This window comes from Crocuta crocuta, unplaced genomic scaffold, assembly GCF_008692635.1.
Source record: "Crocuta crocuta isolate KB4526 unplaced genomic scaffold, BGI_CrCroc_1.0 scaffold344, whole genome shotgun sequence".
NCBI lineage: Eukaryota > Metazoa > Chordata > Mammalia > Carnivora > Hyaenidae > Crocuta > Crocuta crocuta.
The window spans coordinates 922,636-934,644 of NW_027533081.1; the positions used below are offsets into that span (position 1 = coordinate 922,636).

A 12,009-nucleotide genomic window follows, 5' to 3' on the forward strand; every position below is an offset into this window, starting at 1 on the left:
GTCATATAAAATCTAATTCTTGGACACCTTTGATGGCTCAGTTGGGTGGAACATCCAGCTCTTGGTCTCTGGTTGTGAGTTCAAACTCTGCATTGGGCCTAGAGCATACTTGAAAAAAATGAATAAAATTTAAAAAATCTAATTCTTAATTACTAGATTAACTCTTTATAAGCCATCCTACCATTGAGTTGAATTAGTGGTTTTCCTAAATAAAGGGTTTTGAGTCAGAATTTAGACAGGGAACTTAGGGCAATTTTTTTTTTTCTTTTACTGATTTTATACTGTGTTCTAATCAGGGAGCCTCATGGGATAAAGTTCTTTTTTTCATTTTCATTTTGTCCAGTACTCAGAATAAGCTGGTTTCCATAAGGCAAGAGGCTTCATTTGGTAATAATGCTGTTCTTCCCATAAATGTAGTGACTGCATTATTTCTCAGTAGGTTTAAGGAATTACAAGTAAAAAGTAAAAGCAAAAAACAGAGGATGAGGAGGTAGAAAACTCAGGGCAGCCAGTCTGCGTTCACAGGAAGAGATTGTGAGGCTACAGCATTAAAAGGAATGGGTGTCTTTGTGAGAAGAGCTTGAGAGGGGGAGGTTGAGTGGTGCTGGCCATAGGTGGGCCATGCTGCTTTTGCTCTGTGCAAGATGGCCAGGACTGGATATTGATTGGCTTTTACCCCTGCTTCATGGTGAACCAGCCTGTGACCTTGGGGAGGTCCACCCTCTGTAGATCTTTTATAATCCCAGCCCGCCTTACAAGAGTTTCATGTACATTGGGTATCAAGGGTAATAACATTTCTATAAAAAGCTCTGCAGGTAAAAACCTCTGTGAAAATGAGACCACATGGGCAAGTCCCTGATTCCTAGAGTCCATTGAGTTGGAAACCTAGGCCCATGTCATACTTCACAGGGGTATGTTTCCTTCTCCATCCTGTTTGGGCCTTTCCTCCAGCTGTAAGCAGCATGAACGTTTTTCTTATTGATGTGTGGTCACATCAAGACAAAATCCCAAAGTTTAGAAACTTGGAAGACATTGACAAAATGTTGTCTGCTTCCCGGTGGCATATATAGAGGCATTCAGTCACCTAAGCAACATGTCTCCAAGCTCCCCTATAAAGGGAGTTATTTCTTGGTGCTGTTAGAAATGGCTGATCTTGTATTTGGGCCATGGGCTAAATAAGTATGTGTTGGAGTTGGGTTTGGGTCTCTGTTGATTGAGGTTTTCCTAGTCTTAGGCACCTTATGTTTTTTGTTGTTTCTTGTTTCATTTTATAGACAGTTTACGTTTAAACAACAATATTACTAGATTTTGGTGTTTCTATTTGAGTCCTAGTCTTTTTTGTTGAGAGAGCATAAGAGGGAGAGAGGGGCAGAGGGAGAGAGAGAATCTCAAGCAGGCTCCACACTCAGCATGGAGACCAATGTGGAGCTCAGTCCCATGACCCTGGGATCATGACCTGAGCTGAAATCAAGAGTCAGATGCTGAACTGATTGAGACACACTGGCACCTAGTCATCTTATAAACTAATTCAAGTGACCATTTCAAAGACTACTTTCCTTCTCTGGGTTTGCTTCAGAAAACATCCCTCCTTTTCCTCAGAAGGTAGTGACCTACCTAGTAACCCAAGAGAGGCAGATGTGGCTCCACCCAGAGCCTCTGAGCTCCAGGGCTTTGGAGGCAGCCTTAATGACCCAGATCTGTGTGCATGTGGACTGCTAAAGCTGCTTTGCCATCTCTGGGATCTTTGATCATTTCCAGGCCAGCAGTCAGCTTGCTGGACCAGTAGCTTTAGCAGAAGACCCTTTTTTTCCAAAGAAATATTGCACGGAACCCCACAATATATCAGATTTAAAATTTTTGTAAGTATAAATATTTTGTTTTTAAGTTGAGATTTATAAGAATTAGCCAAAAAGGCAATTGGGACAGTTGACTATTACAATGGTCAGGAAAAAATTGGAAATAACATGAATGACCAATGCAGTCTCATCCACCTTAGCATCCAGTTTCTGAATGTGTTTTGTTACAAATAGTGATGTATATCTTATAGCCTTTACCTTGCCATTTGGGGGAGTCCTCAGTCAGACACAAGGCAAAAGAAGCTTCATTCCAAGGAAGGTTTGCATGAAAAGCAGCTAGCAGGGCAGCACAGGTTAATTAGCAGTGGCACATTTCAGTGTACTTTTTTCTTTTATAACTGTATAAAATACGGTTTTAAAAAGTTGAAATCCCAGTCAGACATTTGTTGGGCCCTTAAAACACCTCCCTAGAGCTTTGTGGGTCTCCAGAACAATTTGAAAACCACTTCGAAAACAAAATTGCTGAGTTCCCCTTGATGAGTAGAGCTGCCCCTAACTGGTGCCTGTCCTCTGACAGTAGATACCACCCTGAAGTTTAAAATAGGCCTTAAAGGGACACCTGGGTGGCTCAGCTGGTTAAGTATCATGGCTCAAGTCGTGATTTTATGGTTGGTGGGTTCAAGCCCCATATTGGGCTCTGCGCTGACAGCCAGCTCAGAGCCTGGAGCCTGTTTCGGATTCTGTATCTCCCTCTTTCTCTGACCCTTCCCTGCTCACGCTGTCTCTCTCTCTCTCTCTCAGAAATAAGTAAAACGTTAAATATATATATATATATTTTTTTTTCCCCCCAATTTAAAAGAAAGTAAACTTCTTTTGGGGTGCCTGGGTGGCTCAGTCGGTTGAGGGTCCACCTCTTGATTTTGGCTCAGGTCATGATCTCATTAGTTCACAGGATCGAGCCAGCTCTGTGCTGATGGTAGAGAGCTTGCTTGGGATTCTCTACTCCCTCTCTCTGTCCCTCCCTTGCTCACGCTTGCTCTCTCTCAAAAAAATAAATATTCAAAAATAAATAAATATATTTTCTTTTTCTTTAGTTTGCAGAGAAGATGCTGACTTTGTCTTCTTTCTTCATCCTTACAGGTTGGTGACATTGTGAAAGTCACAAGAATGAATATAAATGGCCAGTGGGAAGGCGAAGTGAATGGGCGCAAAGGGCTTTTCCCCTTTACACATGTCAAAATCATTGACCCTCAAAACCCTGATGAAAACGAGTGATTGCCGTTGCCTGTTTCCTGCTGCTTCATTGTTCTGCCTGTCATAGTCTTCTTTGAAGTGGGAAAGCATTCTCTCTCATAGGCAAGTTACACTGCATTGCCGATGTCCAGCTTTCTGCAGAGTGGCGGTCTCTCATACCCATTTGGAATGCACACAGTGGCTGCCTCGGCATTTGTATCATAGTCGTGTTGTCAAAGAGTAGCCAATTTTAGAGTTCTTTTGGATCATAAACTGGAAATACTGGTGGAAGCACACAAGTGGAGAGAAGTTGACGAGAAAAGGGTCTGTCTTCTCATCACTGCCCTGTTTGTACTTGTGACTGATTCTGTCATGTTCACAGATGGAGCTTGAGGCCATGACGAGACATTGCACATTGCTGTTCCACAAAGCAGTGGTGGCTCAGTCACCATTATGTTTTTCCTGAAGAATAGAGCAAGTGAACCTTAAAGAAGAGGGAATTCTGTCCTTAACTCCCCAAGTCTGGCTCTCCTTTTTTACTTTTGGTTTGGTTTTGGAAGACTTAATTAGACTTGTGTGTTCTGAACAGGTTTTTTAACTAGAGGGTTGGATCTTTGTGGTATTGTAAGGAATGACCCATGCCTCTGAGCTTCCAAACTGAAGCTGCTGTAATTAAAGGAAAAAAACAACTGAAGCAGAGGCCATTATTGTCTTGGTTGCCAGTTGTACCTTGTTTTGCCATATTACAAACAACCCACAAAAAAATCAGTCGTAGTATGCCAAGCTTGTGTGCATGGCCTCTAGGATTACATTGTCCCCAGAAGCATCAGAGTAAAGGGTGATTTAGGGAAACCTTTGCTTACCGTGTTTGACAGTGACATGAGCCATGTGGGGGCACACTTTGCCAATTTTCTGTCCAGTGTTTCAGTGAATACACCCCTTTAAGGTATAGGAACTAAGTTTCTTTAAAAAGTGAAGTTGTTCATAGAATCATTGAAATAATTAATGAATCTTAAATTCTACTCACTGAGGCTCACTCATCTGCTGCCACAGCCCAAGCTCACAAGGCTGCCAGAGAAAGATGGTGCTGCTAATACTGATTCCCCAGTCTGTATGTCCCTGATGCTCTCAGGCAAAGAAAATGCAAGCTCTGGAAATTGGTTAATGCATTTGATATCTAAGATTTTAGTGACTAGGGAAAACTATTAACCATTTAGCAATTTGATGTTCATGTTTCCTTGTTAGCTAAAAAAAGGGCTGTTCATACAAGCCTGCTTGGTACAGATGTGTGGCTGATCCCTCGACTGGTGCGCATAGCAGATTAGGATTCTGGAACCTTCGTGCCGCTCAGTCTGCTCTCCCTTCTGGAAACTGGTGAAGACAGGCCTCAGCTCAATGAATACAGAAGACCTAGAAGTGTAGCAGTCACCTAATGAGTAACTACATCATTTGTTGAGCATCTGCTGTAGCCATGGCCCTATATCTCAAGGGTCTTAGGTTTGGAGGGCTAGATCGATATATTCTGGTGACAGAACCAGCAAAACAACCATTTTTTCAGTCTCTTTAAATCCGTAATCCGTTAGGTGGGTAACTGTCATATTGAAGAATCTTGAAAGTGTTCCTGTGCTAAAGTTAATGATTAGTTGGGAAAAAATCACTGGCTACCCTTCTGTGGTCTTCCTAGCAAAAAGGCAATCTTCTTTCCCTAATCAGTGAGAACTACGGCCACCTCCTGCTCTAAAGGTGCCTGTCCTTCGTTGTTGCCTCTTAACTCTGAGTTCAGGCCCAGCCTAGCTCCCACAGAAAGTGGCACGTGTGTGGCAGCGTTCCCGCTCTCTGCCTGGACGTGGTACTTGCCTTGCAACCAGTGACCCAGTTCTAAGGGGGTTGTCAGCATTATGTGTGCCTTGTTCAAAGAGGGCACAAACCTTAAGGCTTTTTTTAGCCAAATTTAGCTGAGGGGCTTGGCACCTTTTGGTGCCTTTGCCAACTATTGTTGGTTCAGAGCATAAGAAGTATATGGCCATTTTGGAAAGCAAGTTTTCCTTTCAGCCATGTCTGCTGGCCGCTAGCAAGACCCACCTCATGTGGAGCACTTCAGAATCAGAACACCCCACAAACCTACTTTGGCTTCATAATAAGTCTGCTTGTCACTTCAGCCCACGTATGAGTCTCCAGGGTTGCCCAAGAGATTGGGAGCCCGAAATATGGTGAGCCTTGAGTTCTGAACTCTCAAGATACGTGCCAAAAGTAGTACCTTTTTGACTTAGGACCTTAGTAGTTTTCTCATCAGGCAGGGAAATTCTCTTCATCACACTAAATATACAGAAGACCGCATCCTTGCCTCAGCTTCATGCCTGGGTTCCCCAGTGGTTGCGAAAGACTTCCTGTTCCAGAAAGCGAAGCGAATCTTCCAGAGGAGCTGCGTCCCTCCTTGGTTGGTCTCCTTTTAAGATTGTTCACTATTGCTCCTTGCTCTGCTCTACTGTGTGTCACCTAAGACAATATTTGGATGTTAAATTAACTCACTCGGGAACTGAACAAATTACGAACTGAAGGGCATTGACAGTTTGATTCAAAACTTGTTTATCCTGAGAAGGCCCTCCCACACAGGAGTTGTTCTTGTCATTTCTTCATGGCGTGGTACCACCTGATGGCACCGTTAAAGAGGAGCACACGTTGACTAGCTGCCATTTGACAACTTTGGTCACCTAGACAGGACACCTTCTGTGCTCATGTTGGAAAACTGAAAGGGGGGAAAGACAGCTGCTCCCTCCTTGGAGCTCAAGGATCCCTGGCTCCATGCTAACTATCTTTTACAGCTGTTTACAGACAAGACAGGCCGAGGCAGACGGCCACTGCTCTTGTAATGTTTGCTCAGAGGAATATGACCATTTTATTTTTGAAAAGGGATGATATGTTTTTTTGCCAGGTGTTTATAATTTAATCCTTTAATATTATGTTCATTAACCTCTTAAAATGAGTGACTTTTTGATTGTTTTAACACAGTACCTAAGACTAATGCTTTCTGTGGACACCACTGAGCTCTGCCTCAAATTCCACCCTCTGGGACCAGAGACCTAAGTCCCTGGTTAACTGATCTCAGTGTGGTAACTGAGCTGGTTGTATATTCTGAAGGAGTAGAAGGACAGTTCCCTGAGACAGGGTCGTTGTCTCTGCAGGAGGAACAGTGGCCTTGCTTCTAGACGGTCTTCACTGTGTGTTTTAAAATGACAACAACAACACAAAACTTTTGACCTGTAACTTAAAGATCATAAACTTCAGGCAATAATATTTTCTGTGTAAGCTTTTAAAATTATTTTTGGGGATCATAGCTTGTTTTATTTTGTGCTATAAAATTAACAGTATTAAATGACTTATATTCTTAGAACATTGAGTGTCTTTTCTTAACAGATTAGTGCCTTTTTATTTTTGTATTCATTTTACGTTACTGGTCCCGGCATCAGAACCCTTGTTTCCATGGCCTGTTTGTACATTGTCTCAATAAAACTTGCATCAGCTGGTGGTGGCAGCGGCGGCTTTGGTGTTTCGGTGTCTCCTCAGTGCTGCCTGGAGGCTCTCAGCCCATATTAATCTCCTGAGCAGTTTAGCACCTGATGAACGCCTGTGAAACACAGAAACAACTGGTGCTTCTCGCAACCCAGCCCTGCTATTGCTTACAACAAAATAGGTCTTGCCTTGGCCCTTCCCCCAACGTTGAGCCCCCTACAAAAGATAAGCTCTGGTTCCCAGTGTTGTGAGCACAGTAGGTGCTGTAAGGGGGCTGGTACTCTGTCTTTGCCTTCTGAAGATGAGGCAATAGTTGCCATACTTTATCCTACCAAAGAACATTTGGATGTTTTCCCTTCTAGGCACCTGTATCTGAAGGCGTCTGTTAAGTATTTGTTCAGCACAAGCTACCCAGGCAGGGTTGAATGGTTTCAAGGGGAAGTAAGTCCCAAAAAACAAGTAGCCTCATCCCAAGTTAGGGCATGATACCTGCTTAACTTTTCATACTCTTCTGTTTCTGTCTGTATATGGCCTTCCTGATGAACTCCAAGGACCTTCAGGTAGACAGCTGGAGGTGGGTGGGAATGAAACTGTGTTTCCTGACATCGCCTCAGCCAGAGCCCTGTTCCCACACATATTTATGTATGTATTGAGAGGTCCATATTTCCTTGTAGTAAAACCTCCAGAAATGAGTTGCAGGAAGTGATACCAGTCCATATTTATGCTGCTAAAATGTACTCCCTAGATCCTACTTTCAAGATACTGCAGAATTTGAAAGAAAAGTTTGCCTTGAATGGGAATACAAAAACTGTTAAACCATTCTGGAAGAAACAGTGCCCTAGAGACACCTTTGAAGAATACTTGGTTTGAAAAGGTGTATTTTGATCAGTAATACTGGGCTGGGTTCCTCTGTGGCAGGGAAACCCTTGGAAATGGGGCCAGGTGAGGGTGGCTGCCCCTCCACCCTCCTCTGCTAAGTCAGGTAGCCTTAGCAGAGGCCGGTGCCCGGATCTTGAAACCTCACTCCACAGCAAAAACTGACATTGCTGGGCTCCTCCGTGGCCCCTGTTCCGCGAAGCTCCTCTTTGCCTCGGCATGGGCCCTCTTCCTCAGCCCTCTCACGAGATCTGACCCTGCTCTTGGAGTCTACGGGCACTCTGACTGCAGGTTTTCGCAACTGCGCAGACGCAGCCCACACTCACCTTGGGCTCCGGCGTCCTGGGCTCCAAGCCCAGCTGCAGCACGTACCCCGGCGCGGGTGCGTCACCGAGACTCCGGTACTCCGCTTTTCAGACCGGTTCTGGGGACTACCACCACCGCGTCCTCCAGATCCCTTCCACCCGGCCCCGCCACTCCCCACCCCTAGCCGCAGCCGTCGGTCCCCGGGGGCAGGTCGGAAGCAGGCGGACAATCACACCGGGAAGGATGGAGAGGAGAACCCCGCGTGGGGTGAGGGTAGAGGACACGGTGCACAGGGGCCTCTGGAGGCTCCCTCCCCGCCCTCAAGTCCCAGAAAGGGTTTGCGCCTTCCCGGACGTTGTCCAGAGCGCGTGGCTCCGGTGTGAGGTCCCCGGCGGCTGCAGAGATCGCGGGCTGAGTCTGACTGGCCCGGGCTTCCTGGTGGCAGGGTCGAGGGCCAGGCGGGGAGACCGAAGAAGGGCCCGGTGGCCGTCGGCACTACGCTTTTCCGGACGGCTCCCCGGGGCCAACGAATTTGCCCTCGCAGGGCTCCTGGGTTCTGAGCCCCCAAGGGAACCTGGAGGCTCCGGAGGGGCAAGGGCCAGTGCGTTCAGTTTTGCCTTCTCTGAAATGGGGGCGGGCACAGGCGGAGGAGGGGCTGGAGTCGAGACTAAGGCGGCGCGCTGTGAGGGCAACCCACACCCACCCGCCCAAGAGCCCCCCGCGGAAAGTGCGGTACAGGCTGAATCTGAGGGAGCGGCTTGACTGGGGGCGGGGGACGGGGATGTCCTCTGAGTGGGCGTCTGGAGCTGCCCACCAGCCAGCTCCTGGAAAGAGGGAGTGAGTGGTCTGTCCAGTAACTGCGTTGAGGGCGGGCACCAAGAGGAAGACAGACCTGGGCAGGGGCTGCTCCAGACCCAGTGACCAGTGGAAAAGGACCCAAACCCCAGTGGTTTGAAGCCCACCTGAGCTCCCTCCCCAAAAACAGCTCCGAGGAGTTTGGGGAATTCGACCCTGGATTCAGGGTTGGAGGAAAAACATCCATAGGATGCAGCATTCAAAAGACAGGTTATCTAAAGGTGCCTGGGTGGTTAAGCATCCGACTTCGGCTCAGGTCATGATCTCACCCTTCCTGGGTTCCAGCTCCGCGTCAGGCTCTGTGCTGACAGCTCAGAGTCTGGAGCCTGCTTTGGATTCTGCGTTCCCTCTCTCTCTCTGCTCCTCTCCCGCTCACTGTCTGTCTGTCTCTCAAATATATATAAACATTAAAAAAAAATCAAAAGACAGGTATCTGAAGAGACACATCCTTTCCACTCTCCATTCCACTCCCCAGGATCTCCCTGTTTCTAGTTTTTATATTTGATAATATATTAATATAATTATATATTTCCAGAATTTGTCTATAATGTACATGCAAATATACCTCTGTAAACATGCTTTCTAAATATTTTCTCTACATAGAGTACTTACTGTTCTGTACCTTGCTTTATTTCCCCAATCTGTTTTAAAGATTGTTGTGAGTCTTTGTTCTTTTTCACCGCTGTATAGTACCACATGATACGGATGTACTGTCATTCATTCAACAATCCACTATTGATGGACATGTATGTCCTTTCCAAGGTGGCCCGATGCATTAAAATGAGCTACTCCAAGTGGGATTACTGGATCAAAGGCTCTGGGTATTTGCAGTTTTGAGAGGTGTTGCCAAATGCCCTCCGTAGGGATTGCCTTAACTTACACTTTCACCAGCTGTGTGAAAGAAAATATTTACATTTTTCCAAGCACTCTTGGAAGGCCCCTTTTATGGCTGAACAATATTCCTCCATGTGGCTGAGGTAGCTTAAACCAGCACATTTGTCATTGAGGGTGTGGAAGCTGTTGCCAATCTGCTCATGATAGAAAATCCTCAGGTCTAAGTAAGTGCCATGAGGGCATGGCCCACCTTCCAGCCCTCAAGCTGACTGTGGCCCAGTCCTCACCCCAGGTGTCTCCTGACTTTCTGGTCCCTCTGCCCCATTCAAATCCAGTGCCAGTCCTACTAGTTGGCGTGTTTTGTTTTTTGTTGTGTTTTTGTTTTTGTTTTTACCAAAGACACATGTGATGAAAACCCAGCTGCTCTTTGGCCCTGTAACATATCTCCATGCTATGCTCCTGCCCAGAACTCAGCACTCAAGCCAGACTGGACTGGTACATCCTGAATTCCCCAGAATTTGCCATCTTACCTCCTTGCCTTTTCCCGGACATTCCTTCTGCCTGGATGCCCATCTCCTCTCTGTTGAACTCCTAAGGGCCTGTCTGTCCTCAGTCCTTGCCACCTCCTAGTAAAACCTTTCCTACCTTTCCCTCCCTTCAGGAGGACTAAAATTAGGACTGGTTACCCCATAACCTGGGAACAGGACAGTCCTGACAGCAAGCCAGCAGCTTAAGGAGGTCCATGATGGGGCTGAAGAAGTCAGTAGGAGCTGGAGCTGGCCTCCACAGTCAGAGAGCCCAGAACAGTGTTCATACAGTGTAGACCGACCAGGGCGGGGGAAAGGCTGGGCTGCAGTAGCCAGAGCGAGTCAGGAATGAGCCTGGGATGTGGGGTTTGGCTCAGGCTCCCCAAACTAGGGATCTCCCAAATTCTGTTTCTATATGAATGAATCACCCTGTAGCTGTGGGCACAGCTGGCCTCAGCTCAAGCGTTGGCTGTGCTTTATCAGCCCCCAATATTTCCTGGGAGTCACATAAACTGAGCTTTCTCTATCTGGAAATCCACCAAAGTCTGGCAGGGAAGAGGCCTCTATGGTACTGGCGGCCAGCTGCCCTCAGAACCCCAAAGCTCAGGTAGGCCCTGCTGCCCCTCAGACTGGCCTCCAGAGGGCGCCAGTGTCAATCCCAATGTGCAGCATCCCCTCTATCTTCGGTTCCAAAGGATCATGCTGCACACCCTGGCTTCCAGGCCCTAGACTGAGAGGCGTGGGGAACAGGAGAAACTGACAGGAGGGGATAGATAGAAGGAGAACAGAGACAGGCTTAGGCAGAGATCACTCCCCCTCCCCCCCAACCACACACACACACACACACACACACATACACCTGCTTCTCAAACCTTGGCAACCCCTCCCTGCCTTTGGGATTACTACATCTCAATCTGGGGTTCCATTTCCCGCTTTGCTAACATCACACTGGGTACTTTCCAGGCCAGATGTTATGGTCTTGCCCTGCCACAGTTCTCCCTCAGGCCTCGGCCCCACACCTACCTGCGTAAGTGTGACCCATGCAGGCCCTGGTCCTGCCCCTGGGTGAGACTTAGCCTTCTGAATTTCCCCATCTGTAAAATGAGGGGGAGTGTTGCTTGTCTCCCTGGGCGGGGTAGGGCATTAATAAAGGACCTTCTCTGAAGGCTGTATCTGCCGGGCACAGGTGACTGTTAGTGCTGCTGTTTTTGTCATCCTTACAGGAAAGCAAGGCCCAAAAAGGGGAGAGGTGGCAAAAAAGAGAACCCAACACGAGTCACTAAAGGAGCACCAATAGGACACAGAGTTGGTGGGCCCTGATGTGTTTAATGGACAGATGTGGCATCCTTTCCTCAGAAAGTGTCATTCTTTCATTTCCCACAAAGTCACTGAGTCCCAGTTTGCAGGAGGTACAAGCTCTACCTAAACACAAGTGCAAAGGTCAGGACAGTCAGGACAGTGAAACAGGAGGTAACCAGGAGCCAGGATATCAGGGCCTGATCAAGTCTGAGTCTGGGAGGCTGGTCAGGGAGGCTTCCTGGAAGACGGGACACAACATCAGGGTGCATTATGATTTACAGGAACCCAGGAAGTTCTCCTGAAATAATGACAGATGGGAAAAGGAAAATGTAATAAAGTATTATTTAAAATAGGCCATATTGTGTGGAGGGAGAAGGCAGACCAAGGAGACTGAGCCCCCAAAGGGAGTCAGATTACCTATGGGGTAGTGGGGAGTGATTTGGATTTTCCTTCTTGGGGAGCTTACTCCGGGTGATTCAACTCCCACTCCCCACGTCACTCCGCCCCCCACGATTAGAAGACTTAGGAAAGAAAGAAAAGGAACAAGAATCAAATCCGGTGCGCTGCCCAGCTAGGCGCCCCAATAGGGTCCAGCAGATCCCCGGGAATCCAGACCCCGCCAGCGGCGTCCACGGCCAGAAGGGCCCCCAAATGCCTTTCCATACCCCGCGCGACTCCGAAGTCACCGGCCTGACCCCTGACCTGGAACGGACCCCCGTCTACCAGCAGGGACCCGGCGGGGCGGTGCAGGGCGCCGCGGGCTTCCCCGGCTG

General features: G+C 47.4%; 1 protein-coding gene and 1 long non-coding RNA gene across 2 annotated transcripts in view; one reads left to right on the forward strand and one right to left on the reverse strand.

Annotated features, from left to right (window-relative positions):
- The window catches only part of CRKL (CRK like proto-oncogene, adaptor protein), a 32,491-nt gene extending 28,768 nt beyond the window's left edge, over nt 1-3,723 (forward strand). The window contains exon 3 of the mRNA XM_077745910.1: nt 2,937-3,723. Coding sequence (XP_077602036.1) covers nt 2,937-3,071 — 135 coding nt within the window. The 3' untranslated portion in view covers nt 3,072-3,723. The remainder of the gene's footprint in view (nt 1-2,936) is intronic.
- A 2,704-nt stretch (nt 3,724-6,427) lies between these two features.
- LOC144216519 (uncharacterized) overlaps nt 6,428-12,009 on the reverse strand; it is a 7,071-nt gene continuing 1,489 nt past the window's right edge. The window contains exon 2 of the long non-coding RNA XR_013330679.1: nt 6,428-7,107. This is a non-coding gene — a long non-coding RNA (uncharacterized LOC144216519). The remainder of the gene's footprint in view (nt 7,108-12,009) is intronic.